Raw genomic sequence first — 18,779 nt, 5'->3', positions numbered from 1 at the left:
AGAGAGAGAGAGAGAGAGAGAGAGAGAGAGAGAGAGAGAGAGATGTGGCCACGTTCAATACAATTCTCCGCCAATATCCATTTCAGAAAAGCGTATTCTATCTCGAAAGAGGTACAATAACCCCGGAAAGTAAGTTTCACTTCCGGAGGAAGTCGTCCTTCGTTGCATTATTGTTGCGCGTTACGTTGCTTACGCTTCTTGTATTGCGTGTATCAGAAATAGAATTCTTTCTTCTTCTGGAAAGTAATAAGAAGAGAGGAAAGGTTAATAGAACTTTGATGAAACAATTTTTCATGAGATTTTAACGGGGGAATGGATCGATTCTTTTTCTTCACTCTTTTTTTCCTCCCCTTTTTTCGAAATGAATTTTTTAATCTCGTGAAACAGAACTGTGTTTCAATTTCTTCTTTTACCAGATATATTATATTCATTCTATTCTGAATTTTTAAAGCATTTTTGTCCCGGAGAAAAGAATTCCTCTTCTGTTCTGCGAACAATCTCATTTGTGTAACGTGCGAATGAATTAATTATATTTAAATATTAATTTTTTTTATTCGTAATTTAACATCTGATTACGAAATAATAAATTTGTTTTCAACCAAATTTATTTCGACCAGTGGTAATAAAGTTTCCCTTCAGCAATTGTTTCGTTGAGGCGGTACAAAGATGGTAACGCGTTTTCTAGGGGATGTTTCATCCCTCGTCGGTAAAGTAGAAATTCCTGGTTTTTCTGGAAAATCTTGGAAATGGAATAGAATCGTATCCCAAGTCGATAACACGTGGAGTGGAGTGCAACGGTTGATGAAGTTGCATCCCTTTTTTTTTTGTTTCTTTTACCAACAACCGTTTTTCTACATCGAGAAAATAATTAACCTAATCGTCACTCTATTTTTCTTGTTGCAGCGAAAAAACAAAATGGGGCGGCATTGCGAACGAACAGTTTGGGCTCTGGGGCGCGGACACCACCCCTCGAGAGGAAAAGTAAATTTTCAGCCCTCGGTAGACTCTTCAAACCCTGGAAGTGGAAACGGAAAAAGAAATCGGATAAATTCGAGGCTGCCTCATTGTGTGAGTAATCCTACCTTTTTCTTCTATCGATCCTTCAAAAAGATTTAAAAAAATAAGAAGCTAAAAAGACGTTCGTGATGATCAAATAAATAAATCGAGCTTCATCGGTAAACCAGATTGTTAACCAAGGGTTGTTTTTCCCGATTGCAGCGCTCGAGAGGAAAATCTCTGTACGAGCAAGCAGAGACGAGCTGGTACAGAAAGGAATCCTGTTGCCCGTCATAAGGTCCACGTCGTTTCCCGAAAATGGTAAGTTTCTCCCTCATTTACCACACGTGTGTCACTTTTTATTATAGAAAACTCTCTGCAATATCTGCGAGTGAATATTTCCTAAGATCTGTGCTAAAACTCAACTTTCTCTTGCATCGCAATTATCTTAAATTCCTCTTCAACCCTCTCCTTTCCCTCGTCAACTTTGACCATTAGCAACGAGCACAAATCGATTTCCATAAAATCGTGTACACGTATGCATCTACATGCACAAACTCGAAATAACCGTGGAGATATCGCGAAAGTTTCCAATTTCGGGGGAACGGCAGATTGAATGGAGTTTTATCCGACATGGACGAATTCGCGAATTTCCGCGATGGGATCGTGTCTGGTCCAATGGAAATTGTCCAGCCTCCGACTGATCAGGAAATAAGGGACCATGGTCTGTGGGTGGAAACGAGACGCGAATGGCAAGACGAAGAACGTAATTAGATTTCGCGCCTCGTTATCGCGCGCAGACGTGGGCTCAATTTCCGGAATCGTTGGACGGCGAGTGTGTTATGTCTCGTTTCTCGAAAAAAAAGAGAAACATATTATAGAGGGATTATTTTTAATTAGATCAAGATTTAAATCTAATTTTGCTGTAATAAAAATGCTGTCATCGTTCTGTTATGCGTTTACTGTTGTTTATATTATTACATGATAAAAATGTTTCTTTTTTTTTGAAGAATCGTTAATCGTGGTGGTTTCGAGATTTTTTAATCGACTTTAAAATTCGATTTTACCGTGAGATGATAATGGTACGGTCGTTCTTACCGACGGGAGTGATAAGATAAATATCCGGTTTAAAGAGTTAAATAGAAAAAAAATATAATTTTTTGCAAGATGATATATGCTTCCATTAATATGTAAAGTTCACTCCATTGCATACAATTTGCGTAGAACTTGCAAATTAGATTATGGGAATTAATTCAATGTATTTCACGGATCGATTCATGTGAAATTTAACGTTTCAAAATTTCTTCGTTCTATTTTTATCGTATTTATATTTGTTCAGTATATAATGAAATTAAAGCCTCGTTAATAATAGGGTGTAAAATGGAAGTACAATCAGTCAATTGTTTCATAAATAACGATACAAATCGATCCAAAACGTGTCTCTCGTTCAACTTTATAGATTAATAGATCCTCACCACCCGTCGTTACATTGCTCGTCGAACGTGTTTTCTGTCGGAGAAGTTGAGACAGATATTGATTTTCTTCAACAGCTTTCAACATTATTCATATTTCCTCCTCTTTGGAAAGCATTCTGAATTCGAAACACTGTGCGCGTTCCACGAGTTGAATAGACCGAAATCTCTAATTAATTACCATCCCCGAATAGGAATTGTTCGCGATAAAATTAGCATGTCAGGACCAGAAGCTTTTATATGACTAAACTGACTAGAATGACCAGACTAGACACGTTAATGAATTATCGATTACGTTCCATATCAATCATCCTGTTTACGCATATATATTCCGTGATTGGGGATGTGAAAAATGACTCTTTCATTCGGAATACTTATTGACCAAATTCCAAGATCGTGTAATAATTTTCAAATATGATCGAACATTAAAATTTCAACGATAAAAAAACCTAATGAACATTCCACCTAAAATTCCTCCTATCGATCATCCATCCCTCTACAACCATACCTTGTATCACTCTCGTTCCATCAATCCTTCGCCACTATCCTCGTCCAAAAGCAAACAGCAAAACGGCCCCATCTTCCCAAAACGCGACACAACCCAAATAATTGAACTCTCTCTCTCTCTCTATCTCTTTCCATCCATCCTTCTTGCAACCTCCCCCTCCTCCTCCCTCACCAAATCGGATATAACCGTCTACACCCACTCTAGCCCCGACCACCCTCCGAAATCCATCCGCGTGGACTAGCAGACGCATCCGTAGAACTGTTCCAGACACCCAAGCCCGTGTTCATTAATATTCCACCTAACTGTTCAACTGTTCGTTGCTCGTTTCCAGAGACGGGTGGCGACTCGCCGGACAGCCAGAAGCCACCGACGCCGCAACAAACGCCCCAGCAACAGCAGCAGCAACAGCACCAGCACCAACAGCAGCAGCAGCAGCAGCAGCAACCGAACATTGGAGGGATCGGTGGTGGCGGGGGTGGCGGCACCCCTGCAGCAACACCCACGTCGGCCGTGGGCACCGTGCAGCAATCCCAACAATCCCAGCAAGTAGCATCGGCCACGCCGACCCCCACGACTGCCAATCCGCATTCTACAGGACCGCCCAGCAATCAACCCTCGCCTCATCCCTCGCCCCTTTATCCGGGGATACCGCAGCCTGGCCAGCCCAACGGCAACACGCAAGGTAAGATGCTAATTTCGATATGATCGGATGGGGTGGAGTACGTACTTCGAGTATCGGATACGCGAAAAGGGACGGTTCGATTTAAGGATAAGGATGCGGAGGACGAGGAGGGCTTTCTTTTTTTTTTTTTTTTTGGCTTAAGACGTTTTTTAAAATTGCGCGGGAAAGGAGATGCGAGGAGGAGAAAGAGTTCGATTTAGGGATGGAGTTAGATGATGAAGAGTTAGGTTTGAGTTTTAGTTGGCTGAAAGTTTTAGATACGTACGAATTCCTCAAAAACTTGCGTAAAATATGATCTTACGATTTTCTGAAGAATCATTGATAATAATGTATTTCCAAGCAATCACACTGGTAGATTTATTGTAAATAATGAACATCAATGAATTTTATATTAATATTTAATAAGAATATTAAAAAAGTATTGAAGCAGATAGTAAAAAGAAAAAGAAATTAACAAACGTTTAATAATATAAAAATGAATACGCAATTTTCGATCATCAATCAAGTGTTCTTTTCCAATCAAAATTCTATTTTCCAATTTCGCGTGCCACAGCTTTTCGAATCGATGACGTAAATTCTCACGTGCAATTGTATTCCACAAACGTTTGTTTTCCATAGATACTCGGCACACGCGTTTCGCCGACAAATATTCGCGCATTAGTCGGCGGACATTGGCAAACGTTTGATGAATACCAAGCTTTACCGCCCGATGATCGATACCCGTGTTTGATGTTTGGTTTGACGAGAGGTTTGATTGGCTGTAGCTGTAGGTTCGTGATGGTTTTATGAGCTCAGTTGCAATTGATGATGTTCGGGACGTGGTGAGTGAGGGAGGGGGTGAGTTAGAAGCGTGGCAGAAGGGGTTGTTTAGTAGGAGTCGCTGGAGAATTGGAGAGATTGTTCGTTAAAGGGGTGTGTTTAATTTAGGCGGATTTCGAATACGTTGGGTTTAATTCAACAGGTGATGAATAAAGAATAAATGAATATACATATATATATATATAAATTAAAATTAAAAACGATAAAGATAAATCCTATTTATTATTTTTGTTATACGACAAAATATATAAATTACGAATAATATTCCCTGTTCAGCAATTTTACGTCGAAATTAAAATTTTCTTAACGAGGGGATGCAACAAGGGTGATTGCAAAAGAGACGAGGGAAATTATAGTCTCGTCCCCACAGTGTATAACACGCACAATGGATCGAGCGCAGGCGTTGACCTAATTACCGAGAGAATCGCGTGCTAGAGGCTACATTAATGGACATACCAAGTACGATGGTATGTCCTGCTGCATGACGACCACTTAAATATCTAATGGTATCTTCGTCTCATATATCCGAATCATGCAATAATTGCCTACGTTAAATGATTCCCGTTTAATCAATGATAAATGTCTTACGTGTTTCTGCAAAAGAAAATGCATATATTCCGCGATTTAAAGTTTGTAAGTGGAAAGAGAAACGAGAGGTTAAAAAGAAGGAGAGAAACGTATCGAACATTCCTCCAAAGAATTACAAGATTATGCTCGAAAAGACCGTTCATATTTCCGAGTAATCTTATTAAGCTGAATTTTCACAGCGCTCGTTATTTCAACTTAACATAGACTCATCCTCCAGATTTAAAATCCAATTCCACGAATACTTTCAGAATTTAACTTTGCCTCTTCGACAATTTTTCTTTTTAAAAAACGTTTACACAAATTATTATTGTGTCTTATATATTGTTCATAAGAATTAAAAGAATCCGAAAATTCAATTCAAAATCCACTTCTATGAACACACTTTGGAATTTAATTTTTTTTTTCGATATATTATTTTTCGATTATATCCTTTATTCAGAAGAATAAATAGAAGAAAAAATAGTTAACCTACAATTTACCTCGTATCGAGTTAAAAATCTTTTCAAAAAGGATTCCACGAAATTCTAAATATCCGAATTCATTCCAACAAGGATCGAAACGGTTTCCACGACACTCGATCTTCGACATCCCTCGTATCGAGTTCACAAATCCGCCGGCTCAAGGAACGATCTTCCACCCCTTTCTCGTGCCCCATATCTGATCATCGTCCAAACAATCCTATCCTGTTTCCTTTGTGGTCTAAAGGGAAACCTCGTAAAAGCTCGTTTATCGTACCAAGTAATACGATCTCGTCCAAACTCGTACGATTCCTCCCAATTTTCCACTTCCCTCCATCTCCATCTCCCTCCCCCTACTCTTCCTTCCAAAATTTCTTCGCGTCTTTTGTCGACGCGCAACCTGTTGCGATTCGTGAATTTATTCGACGCGGTTCACCGCGCCGTTCACTCGAACTCCTTTGATCTCTCCACGCTCGTTCTCGAGAAAGTCGTCTCGAACGGATCAGGAGTGGGCCAATTTGCATACGAATCGACGTGACGCGACAATTTGGTTAGTTAGCTCGTTGCGTGTTATTCTTGGATGAAACACCGTATTCGCAATGATATTCTTTTCAATGTCGCGAGAGAGCTTGGATTTTTTTTTTTTTTGAAAATCCGCGCGCCTCTCAAATCTTTTTTCTCTCGGGTTTTTTCTTTTATTCTTTGCGGTTACTTTGACGAACTTTGCGTACACTAAATCTTCAAAAGTTGGAGATTCTCTGGACTCTCTGCTTTTTTTCTCTGATAAAGCAATTTTTTTCTTTTTGCTCTCTTTCTTTCTTTCCTTTCGAGTTTGTCCTTTGTCCAGGTTTTTCTTTTACGGAATATTCGATGCAGAGTATGATGATGCACGTCTGGCATTGCCGTTAATCTTTGTAAATCGTCAAATTTCTCCATTATTCGAAAATTTCGATTCGATCGAATCTTCCTTTCGTACATTTCGTACGTGAATTTAATAAAATTGGATGGATAACATATAATATCAACAAATATCAATTATAAATTATATCGTTCCAAAGTAGAATACAAAGATAAATATTTTTCGTCGATCCATTCCTTCCATCCAAAAGGGTATAGAAAAACCAAAGTCAAGAGTAAGAGAGTAAAAGAAATTCCTCCTCGAGTAAAAAATCTCCCCGGCAAAACCCTCATTAAAATACCCTCTTCCCTTTGAAATTTGACAAAAATCTGCGGCATCGATCCACCGCGTTCGAAGAGAGACGTCTCTGTCTCAGATCCTTTTTCGTATCCGCTTCCTAAACACGAAGAAGCAACTGGCTGGAGGGTGGAGGATGGCGAGGTAAGAAGGATGAGAGGGAAGAAGAAGAAGAAGAAGAAGAAAGGGAGAGGAGAAGGGGGATGAATTAAGCGGTCGTGATGGAGGGTGTGGGGCGGAAAAGGGGTGCAAACAGAGGATAAAACGTGGTACAGACTGCGAGGGGGAGGGGAGGCTGGGTTATCGTATGCTCCTCGTCTGTCTCGTGGCGGAAGAGAACCATGGAAGGCAACGACGATCGATACGCTTCTCTGCGTACATTGCGAGCTGAACAGCCTACCACCACCCTCCCTCCTACCCTCCTCTCTGTTTATTTTTATCTTCTCTCCCTTCTTTCTCTCTTCTTTCTTCCCCCTCCTTCCTCCTCGTGCGTTCGCGAGGGAAACGTATATTCAGAGAGAATCGAAAAAATGCAACTGAAACGCGACCTCGTTAGATAGATACGCTCTGTAAGATGAGATTTTTAGAAGCGTGCGAATCCGCTTGGAGGATCTCCGAGCAATTTCGATGCGAATCTTGAATTCAGACGAGGAGTTCTCAGCGAGGAGGAATCCGTAAAATTTTTTTTATCTTAAATCGTTTGTTTGAAATTTATTTTTTTTTTTTGGAGAATTTTAAGAGAAATGGATGATTGGAGATGGATTTTGATCTTAATTTTTCTTTTTTAATAGCGATTTATTTACACAAATATTCATTTAAATATGCTTCTTCATAGATCATTATATTTGAATCGATGCGTCAGAGAAAATTTCAAAGTAGCCAATTTTTTTAATGTCTCGACCTCTTAAACCGAGTTATGAGTAAAAATCAAGACGGTTGTGTAAAATCCATCCAACTATGGACCCTAACTACAATCTCTACCAAGATCCCAATATCCTCTCGATCTGTAAGGAAAGCTCACTGACAAATGGAAAGAATCGAGCGAAACGTCACACAAAATCGTTCACAAAGGAACGTTCCGTTCGTAAAGTCGAAAGAATCTTCCTACCTACCCACCCCTCCTTTTCCTCGATGGATGAATCGGGCTTGGTACAAGGAAGATTTTGGAAAGTATCAGGGTCACAGTTAACGAGACTCCGCGTGCAGGCATTGTGCACTCGATGGGTCTTTGGGTTAAGGAGATCGTTCGAGGGGGGTTCGTGATGGGAGTAGGGGGTGACATTCCGCTTACCGGTGAACGTTCCGGGCTATGGAACGTTTATCGTTTAGGGATGGTTTGTTTGAAGAAGATGTTTGTTGTTCCGTGCAATTGAACGTTTGTTTTCCCGGATGAAGGGATGGCGAATCTCTGGGATAGAGGAAGGATCTGAATTATGCAGATTTCGAAATGGAGAAGTCACGCTGATACCTTAATTAATTTGTTTGCGTCTTATTTATTTATTCGAATTTGTCGAATTTTTTTATCTTTGTAAGATTTTATCATTATTATTATTTTCATAAATTTAATTAAGAAGATTTGTTTAAGTTTATTCAAAGTTTTTTGAAAAATTTGAAATTAGTGGAGGGAGGCAAGTAATGTTTTTTTCGAAGGATTATTCCCTTTTGTTTGCGTTTTCTTTTTAATTAACGTTCCTGATGGATGGTGAATGGATGGTGAACGTATTATTAGAGCGTGGAATTGAAAGACAAATATGGAGGAAACTTCTGTTGACGTAATTCTCATTGAAACTCGGCCGAACGATTACGAAAATCCCTAATGCTCCGAGTTATTATTAATATCAATCGTGTCTTGCATCCAATTATCTTCTGATCTCTAACCCGAGATCTATCTAAGAAGAATCTACGATACATTTTTCTTTTTACAACACTTGTTATAGCCCTTTTTTATAGTTCCAATTTCGAAAGATACATCGATTCTTCTAATTACTATATCATATCACTTATCCTCGAAGTATAAAAATTCTTTTATCACCTTTAAACACAATTAAGAACCTATTTAATAAACCAAAAAAAGTTCATCGTCTTAGATTTGCCACAATTTCAACATCCTTCGAAAATCCCCTTTCGAGTCGATCAAAAACCGAGCGTATCCTCTTCACCACCCCTCGATCTTCTTTAAAAGTTCCTTCAAAGACGGATCTCCGAGGCGAATTTTGTCAACACGCAGGGGCGTAACATTTTCCAGAAGAGACATCCCTCCCTGCCAAGATCTGTGAAATTCAACGCGATCGAAAGGTCGAGCTCTCGGCTTGCATATTTCAGCGCTCGTTGTTTCCTCTCGCGCGTACGGGAGAGCCTCGTCCCAAGGGTGGCGGACGAGGGGGTGCACCGTGGAAGAGGTGGCCGGTCGATATCGGCGCGGCACCCCCTCTGAAACCCTCTTAGCATCGCCGTGGTCGATGTCGGATCGACGACCGGATTCGAGCGGGCCGGTAGAAATTCGTTTGATCGGTGGCGCGGTTGACCCTGTCCCGCGACACGTGAATAATTAAAATAATTAGCCCGGAGAGGCTACCTTTCTTTGCCTTTCTAACCCTCCCCTCCCTGCTTCAATTCATCGTTGGGGGTAATCGAACCTGAAATACACAAACACCGCCTCGCAGTTGCAGGTGTTGGTGTACCAAGCCTGTACCAAGCGTTTATCGATACCCGTCTTTTCTTTCGTTTCTTTCGGCTCGTCGCTCGAACGAGGGGCTGTTCAACCCTCTTTGAACCGCTCGCAGCTGTCTCGAAAGGAACGGGTGATTAACGAATGCAATTTTCGCGCTGCTCGCGTGTTTTTTCCTTGGTTTGGATGGGTTTGATGTTGTTTTGAGTAATGGCAGGGATTTTTCTCGAAAAAAAAGTGGGTTTTGGAAAACTTGTCATTGGAGGGAAGTTTAAATTTTTGTCCGGTGTTTTGGTGTTGGGAAAACGTGAGGAGCGGTAAGGATAGGACGTGCATTTGGAGATGATTTAAAGATTTTTGGCAAAGTATTGGGATTTGTGTAGTAAAAAAATTTTTTAATTAAAGTGGAGAAATAATGAATTACGAACAGCTCGGATATTTACGCGAAGAGATACAAAATATTGAAAGTGTAATCTCTATTTAATTAATCCGTTCTCTTAATCACAAATTTAACTTTACATAAAAATTCGTATTCCAATTACGAGATACAGTCGCAAGAGTTTAAAGTTTCGTTCGATGCTTTTTTTAGAATTAATATTTCTTGCCGGCATCGTGGTGTAATAATGTTTAATACCATGTAATAAAGGTAAAAATTTTAACGAGCAGAGGCAGTCGAAAATTCTCAGTTCACGTTCGAAGAAAAGTTGAATATCCACTTTTGATATTAAATCCGCGAATCCAGCTGAAAAAAAAAAACCCAAGTTGCCTCCTACGAGCTACCTGTTCCCCTGTTACCAGACGCGATATCAATTATCCTGCCAACCACGTAAAACCCTGGCCTAAAATATTTTTCACTTCAATTTTCAACGTGTGGAGCGACTCGTTGGAATGGGGTCGATATTCCAACACTCGTCGATAAAAATATATATATCGTACAAATGCCAGACATTTCGAGACCGTATCTTTCCTTGATAGAATCTAAAGGGATGAAAATACAACACGATAAATTAATATTTTATTTTACGGAATGGAAAATAATAAATTTTGATTAATTTTATCCTCTTTGTGTTATCATTTTTATGGAATGATAAATATTGGAAAATTTATATAGTTAATAATTTTTCAAGGTTTTTTAAATTATCGATACTCGTTTAAAATAATTCTCGATGTTGAAGAAAAAATAATGCAGTATTTCAAAAAACCAATTTTCAATTTCTGACAAAATATCTAGGATAGACCTAAATTTTTATGAAAAGTAAAACAATCTATTCCATTTTGAAAATTACTTAAACTCAGCTGATTTTTTTTTTTTTTTAAGTGTTACATTCCACGTTTTTATAAGATCATTCGTCTCTAAAATCCGTCTCGTTGATAATGAACGCAATGCAGCGAAGTTTGGACGGATTAAGTTGACTCAGCGATCTCTCTTTACGGCCATGACCTACGAGCCACCGGTAAATTTCAGCAGATTTTCCTTGCTTCCTCGTTGAATTCCAGTTCCCCGCGGTGTCGCGACGCATTCATTTTAATGGAGTAATTCCGTGGGATGAGACGTGGTCAGTGTCGCCACACCGAATTGTCGTTTCTAATGCCACGTTCCATTGTCTCCCCGCACGTGCATCTCGTCAGGAGCGCACGAAAATGTTGAATTTTAAGCGATAGAAGCGAATACGATCGAGCAATTCCATTAGAATTGCTAGATTTAGATTAAATTTCTAGATTTGATTTATCTTTGGATCTACTTTGATTGTTATTACTCAAATTTAATATTTAATATTCGGTTCTAGTATTCCTCGATCGATCATTTTACAATTAAACTATAAAAGATCCTGATTGAAAATTGGAAAGCTCGAATTTCTTTAATGCTGAAAACTTGTTAAAAATTCTAATAATAATTATAAAATCTAGGAACATTTTCGATATTATAATATTAAATGTTTGATACATTAATAATAAATTTGATCGATTATTTAATAATAATCCCTGATTAAAAATTGAAGAAAGTTTGAATTTCTGAAAGATTGGATATAAAAATCTACGAATAATTGTGAAATATCTCTATTTAAATAATTAATAGTTTCAATATGTAATATTAAATTGTAAAAAAATTTCTAAAATTTAGAATTCTAAAAAAAAATTTCTAATTTTTTTTTTCCTCTCGAAAGTATTGACTAACGATTCTTTTAAAACAACGAAATCGAACTCCGAACCACAAGTAGTACAGCAACATCGATCCCGTTGTCTCTCGATTTACAGAACCACTTCATTCCAGAGTGGATATCTGTGAATATGGCTGCGGAGATCGACAAGCACCATCGTTCGCGGTTCGTTCGATCTTTATCTCCAATCTTCGAATTGGAACGAGCAAAAAAAAAAAAGGAGATATATATATACACATATATAAAAGAGAAAAAAGGAATAAAAAGATAAAATTGTCAGTGCGTTCAGAACAGAATCCAGGTTATCAGTCTGCCGTTACAATACCGTTACTTCGCTAAATTAACGCCACAAAAAATAAACGAATGTAACTGCGATCGAATCAGTAGAGCTCTTTGTCGTCTTGTATTTGTTTCAAGAAGGAAAAAAATAAAAAAATTTTCTCGATCTAAAATTGAGAATTTAATCACTCTTTTTGTGCGTAGACAAAAAGAACATTTTTCTTCTTTTTTTTTTTTAAATTGAATCGAAATTTTGAATTTTTGTAATCGCGTTGAATTAGCAGGTAGAAATACGCGTGTGATAATCGACAATTTTTTGAAAATTTTAGGTATGCGGAAAATATAAATGAGGTATTTTATTTATTTTCACAGAATCGACTCACGGAATTGAAAATTGGAATATTTTAAGCGTTTCAATATCGATTTTTACGTTAAATATATCGTGCTCCAATTTTTCTCAATTTTGATTTATCAATATTTAATAAAAATGTCTGTTCTTTACCCTGTTATTAGAATTTCTCTTCTATAAAAAAGGATAAGAGAGATTCTGAGTTGAATTTTTTTTTCTTATTTCACATTTAAGATACTTTTACACATTTCTACATGTTTATGAATTATTCACAGCGATACTTGGGTATGCTCTATATCTGTTAGAGGGAACTACTACGCAAAAGAATAGTTGTAACTCGTCCGTTACCTTTGGATTATTAAACAGGGGGAAAACTCGTGACCGGCACGTTAAGTGTTGAGCAAACGTCAAATGAACTCCATTTTCGCGGAAATATATTTTCCTTGTAGAACTTCGTTTCATTATAAATACAATTATCTTACTCCGCAAAATCTACATTCAGTGTTTACTACAGAAGTGTTTACAAGAATTAATTTCATTCAAACACTTTGTTGTTCAGCCACTTTTTCAAAAAAATGAAACTCGCATTATTATTTATTATAATTTTTACCAACCATATTCATATTTTTTAACCTTGAACTCATTCCAGGTATTTTTAGATTATTACCATCGCAAGAAGTAATTTCACAATTAATTTATATGGCAAGAAAACATTTATACTTGCGCATATTTCAATCCATTTTTATTAATCCATTTGCAATAATCCTTTCGAGGACTTTTAAAATTATTATAGTCCATACACTCTATTATATCTCATCACTTTCATCCCTTTCTCCTCAGTCTTGAAACGCCACTTAATCGCATCTACTTCGCCATTTTCCCTCGACTCCATTACCGATTACTCGACGAAACCGCGACCCTCGCGCGCCGATCTGCGGTTCTCGATCTCGAGATTCGTCTCGCTTCGGATCCAAGCCGTGTTACTCGTGGCTCAAGTGCATTTCTAGATGACCAAAGCGGAATCGATTCCAAGTTCCAACGGTTGTTCGCCCGAAGGAAGTGAAACTTTGCCACCCCATGGGAACATGAGGATCCATCCCCTTGGATCTCCACCAGTTTTATCACCAGATCCTCGTCTCGGTTGCATATGCTCGCGATATTTCTCAGGAAATATCCTATAAAACGCGATGCTCGTTCTCTCGAAGTCGAATTAAAATTTTGTAATTTTCGTAAGTTAAATGATTTGATAATGATAATGATAATGATAGTGATGAATTGTTTGCCATGTTGAATTAATAATAGGAAAATAGGATTTTTTTTGGTCACATGGATTTTTGAATTGAGCAAAGTTTGCTGAAGTTTTGTAATTTTGATGTTTAGAGAGAGATTAGTATTGGAATACGTCCGATCACAGATAAACTTATTCTCCTTGCATTTCTTCTGCTTTCTTTTTTTTGTAATTTAATTCCATTTCCAAATATGTTAGCTGTTATAATTTTGAAAATTAGAATCTCTTCGTGAAATTTGCTTTTCCATTTTGATCAATGATGAGATTGAAACACGGAATTTGCAAATTCATCAGACAGAAATCGTATTACGTTAGTATACAAGCCCATAAATCAATCTTCCTAATGATTCTGCACTCTCGTCTTTTATACATAACTTGCTCTTTGCAAACTGACTTTTGACAAATCCTTGAACAAATCTCTTGAACCCTACAATTGCTATATTTGTTACTTCCAAGAATTCAACATATTCTTTCCTATTATCTTGAAGAATTATAATCTCTTATAGTCTCAAAAAATTAATCGCAATCTAAACTTCCAAATGTAAGAGACAAATAAAACTCGACACTAATTTACAACGAACTTTTTCTACTATATATATATATATCAAATATAATACCCAGCTTTTATAAAAGCTTCTAAAACATTTTCACAAATCAAAGTATCCTTTTTAAAAGAAATTGATTTCTCTCGAAAAATTCTTCAAATTATTAATTTCAATATTATTCTATCTTGATAAATCCTTTTCAACGAGCTCGTGACACAGAAGTTAAAACATTATAGAATAAAAATCATCCGATTCCACGTCGAAAGCAATATTCTTTGAAAATTCCAATGCCAATCGTAACACACTCGTAATTCAATCTCATTATCGCAATTGCGGCAACGTCTCACCGTTTTCGTATCGCGTATCACGTTGCAAATGGAATTAACGTGCAAGCAAAGCCTACCCCTGTAGGCTTCCCATTCGTGCGAGCCAGTTCGTGCGAGTATTCGTGACGAATGAATTAAAAATCTCTGGTTTATGGTTTCTTCTCTTATGGTTCTCTATCGTAGAACCGTAAATATTCTTCCATCGACAGCCGGGGAAAGTGCTCGTCAGACTAGGGACTCTGAATGAAAGATGAGGGGATCGCGCCATTCACATCGCAAACTTAGATCTCCCTCTTCTAAACACGCAACCCCTTTCGAGGTTTCTCGATTAAATATATATATATATAATGGAGTGTCTCGAGACGTCTCGTCCTCTGATTTATTTATTTATCTCTAATTTCTCTTCGAATTTTTTCTCACGATCAAAATCTGAATTTATTTATTCGAGGAAAATTACGAATAAAAGTTTTTACTTTCTTCTGAAATTCTTTCTCAGATCGAAATCTGAATTTATTTAAGGAGAAATTTTTATGAGTAAAAGTTTTTTTAAGAGTTTAGAGTTTGAATTGAAAATTAATATAAGGAAGTGATTGTACGATTGAATGAATTTTTATTTGCATTCCGTTTTGAAGAGACGGTGTAGCTGCAATATCTAATTTTTAATTGGTAACGTTGGAATAACGGTTTTCACGAGCCTCTCGACGACTCGGTGAAAAAGAAATCTCGGCGATAATTCCGCGAAAATGTTCAATTACTGTAAAATTTTCACAAAAAGTGAAGCGAAGTGGCATCGATTTCTCAATAAGAATAAAAATATTATTTTTTTTCTCCCCTTTCTCTTTGTTGAATTGACTATTTTCTGGTTCTTCTTTTTATCTTGGGCACTTGATCCATTTTATTGAGTTAACGAACAGAAAATTCAATTAGAGATGTTCCAATGTAATCAGATAAGAAGGATATTATGTATATTTACAATCAGCTCGATACTTGTTATCGACGTTGGATATAAATAATGTTTGGGCCTGTCCAAGACGAAGAGGAAGCTCGACAACCGCCCCTCTCACCCCCAACTGCTAAAATTTCATGCACGTATCATTTTCTCTCTTAATCTCTCCTAAAACCTGCTACTCTTGCGGTTTGGACGTTCATCCATCATGCAAAAGAAGCTCCAAAACCACGTCTTAAATCCCGAGAGCTCCTCGTTACTCCCTCCATTAATGTCACAAACCTGTCACTAGCGAGCACTAAATATGATTACAAATTTTCCCTTCCTCGTAATTCGAATCTTTATTTATCCAACCTCGAAAATACAAGATGTTGGAATTAAAAATTTATATTAATTTACTATACGTTATATGAAAGATAACAATTTCTTTTGCTTTTCTTTTCGAAAGAAATCAATCGTAAATATTTGAAAATAAAATCGTAAAATGCCACTGGTCGCACAAAGTGGATCACGTAATTTTTAATAATAGATGAGTAACTGAATCCTCTAGAATACTCTTCGTTCGAAAGTACTGCAATCATAATCTTTAATATTAATTAACACAAAAAAGAAAAACAATTGGAATCAGTTCTAGACACATCTCGACATTTAGATTCAATAAATTTCAAGAAAATTTCATCTCAAAGTAAGAAATCCAAGCACAACCACAAAGGTTCTACCGAGACGCGAATGACGACCTTAGAGACCACAGTTCGTGACCACGAGGATGGTTGATGAAATTTCAAGATCCTTGTCTCGAATTCTAGACACACTTCTTAAGAAAAATTAACTCTAGAAGAGTATTTTAAGAGGAGTATTTAATTTATTTTTAATTGCAAAGGAAACGACAAGAAGAATTTCAATTTTCGATATTTTTCAAAAAAGACAGGATCCACCAGACAGGAAATTTTAATTCCTAAAATAAAACAGGTATAGATCTGTGATGAAAATAAAAAAATTCTGGATAAAAAAATCTTAAACCAAGAACGACGGGGGGCTATGAATTGCAACACGTGTTTCCTGATTATCCGGAATCAAAAGTTGGATGCAAAGGAGAAAAAAATTGCACTTGTCGCGTGTCTATTTAAGCTTTCGACAACTTATTTGGAAAGTTCTTCCAATGAAAGTTTCCCCTGAATGCTTATTTTCTTTTTTCCCCCTCTTCGCGAGAACACGCGCTCCTTCGCTTCCGGGAAAGGAACGCGAGTTTCCAAGTTGGACGGTTTTTTAAAGAGGGAAGGCGATGCATCGCGTTTGAAGAGGAGTTGAAGATGGATGAAAAGAGGAATTCAGGATGCTCTTTTTTTCTTGTTTTCGATCGTTTCCGTCTGATCGGGATGGTAGTTGGTTAATTCGATGCTTGCTTTCCGTTTCTCCCGCTTGTGGGGATGGAACGAGACGAGGAAAATTGAATGAGGGATCGATTTTCCTGAGATTACAGACATTGCACTTTTTCTCAGATATTCTGCGCTTGCGGTGCATATTGCAGATTCTTTGAAAATTTTATTTGTTTTAATTTAATTCTGGAAAATTGCGTTCGGTTCGCATAAAAATTATAAATACCGAATTAAAAAATCGCCCTTGTTTTCATTTCTTATTTCCATTTCTATCGGGAAATGCATGGTTATTGTTTTCGATAATTCAAAGAAAAATTTTAAAAATCGTATAAAAATTCCAGTTTTTTTTTTCTGTTTTATAAATTTAAATTCATAGAAATCTGAAAGAATTCTCTAAAGATAAAATTCAGCCAGGAGGAACAAGAGATGCTCGAGCTACCATAACGTCGGTATAAAAAAGGAAATTTCCACTTTCTGAAACAACGATATCCACTCGTGTCCGCGAATTTACCGTCACAAAAGTTGCGTCGTTCCGACCATTTACGTAGGTTATCGCTGGAATATTTGCGTCCAATTTAAAGACGACCCGCACTCTGTTGCTCCGCGGCACTGCGACAAATATCCGTGGGATTCACGGTCCAGCTTCCCATCCTGGAGAACGAGCGACGCTATCGCGGTAAATGAGGATATTTTCACGAACATTCTGGAATTAGCCGCCGTCTAATGAGCCGAAAATTTTAAATGTATACAGGATGGTGGTACATTTGGATCTTTTATTTGTCTTAATTATAATTTCGAAACGGTAGATAAAAGTTGGAGATGATTTGAAAGGATCGGAGAATTTTCAATTTTTGTTGAGATTCTCAGATTTTGAAAGATTCGAATGATACAATTTTTATAATTTATGTGTACGATTGAAAAAAGAGTTTGGTTTTATTTTGTTCTCTATGAGTTCGTTTTTATACCAAGTTTTTGTTCTAATTGAATGAGAAATTAACCATTGCCTCAGATTTATTTATTCGACAGAGAAATATGTGTCATTAGATTGATAGTTTGATTGAAATAAAATTTATTTTTACCGCGAAAAGAAATAGGGCTCGTGTTCTATTCGAGCGGTGAATTTTAATAAATAATTTAACGCGTCAAATACTGGTGGCAACGCAAGATATTCATAGAGTATCATTATTAATTCTAGTCTTCAAAATAAGGTTGTATCTTTCTATTTACAGAAATCAGATTGCTCTCTCTCTCAATTCCTTCTTCCTTCTATCATCAAAATTATTTTCTGCGAAACATTTTGTAAAACGTTTATCAAATAAATGAAAATTTAATTGAGAATGGTAAGGTAAATCTGTTTCTATCTCTCAAAACGAACCATTTTATTTTAACGAACGAACATTTCTTCCTCAATTATTTCCTTCTCTCGCAATTTCTCTTGCAACTTTAACCTTCGAACAAAAATTTCCCTAGATTTTTTCCCCCAGCATGTAATTGCAGACCAGACGGATGTTCAATTTCCCCGAGTCCGAATAAGATCGATTCTTAATTCTTAAACGATTTCACGCTCGAGTTTCGAGCCAAATCCAAACGAATCAACCTCTCGACGTTTCTTCCTCCCCCCCTTTTTAATCTACATCGACATCGACGATAATTCTCTCGTTCGTCGACAAATTGGAAATCGATATCCGCGCCTCTACAATCGGGAAAAACCGCAAACCGTGTGTTGCCAAAGTGATTTTCCACCGGAAGTAGTTCCTCGCCGCCTTATGGAGTTTCGATGTAAGGGTGGCAAATGTTGGAATTCGGTTCGTGCTCGTTGCAAGTAACCAATCATTTTCGCTCGCTTGAACCCACCCTATTTTGAGAAAATATTTCCCTTAAAATTCCATAGATATTCGTCAAATTGAAATTTTTTCCAAACGAATTATTTCACTCTTATAAATAAATAAAATAAAATTCTACGAAATATTGAAAATACGATCGCGTACCGTCTGAATTATTGCCATTTCCTTCCACGTATATTGTGCGTATAAAAATCTTATTATATTATCTCTCTGTTCTTTCTTTGAAAAAAAAAATAAATTCCATGGAATATCGGAAACACGAACGTAATATTCGCAATTTT

General features: G+C 37.1%; 1 protein-coding gene across 7 annotated transcripts in view; it reads left to right on the top strand.

The window, feature by feature from the left end:
- The window catches only part of LOC102673862 (phosphatase and actin regulator 4B), a 332,035-nt gene that overhangs the window by 126,114 nt on the left and 187,142 nt on the right, over window positions 1-18,779 (top strand). For all 7 annotated transcript variants that reach the window (XM_031511378.1, XM_006617436.2, XM_031511380.1 and 4 more), the window contains 3 exons: window positions 904-1,068; window positions 1,219-1,317; window positions 3,308-3,658. In XM_031511378.1, the coding sequence (XP_031367238.1) occupies window positions 904-1,068; window positions 1,219-1,317; window positions 3,308-3,658 (615 nt within the window). The remainder of the gene's footprint in view (window positions 1-903; window positions 1,069-1,218; window positions 1,318-3,307; window positions 3,659-18,779) is intronic.

The sequence above is a fragment of the Apis dorsata genome, unplaced genomic scaffold (assembly GCF_000469605.1).
Source record: "Apis dorsata unplaced genomic scaffold, Apis dorsata 1.3 scaffold_309, whole genome shotgun sequence".
Taxonomy (NCBI): domain Eukaryota; kingdom Metazoa; phylum Arthropoda; class Insecta; order Hymenoptera; family Apidae; genus Apis; species Apis dorsata.
The sequence above is the reverse complement of the archived record's forward strand: the minus strand, read 5'-3'. Positions and strand labels throughout refer to the sequence as shown.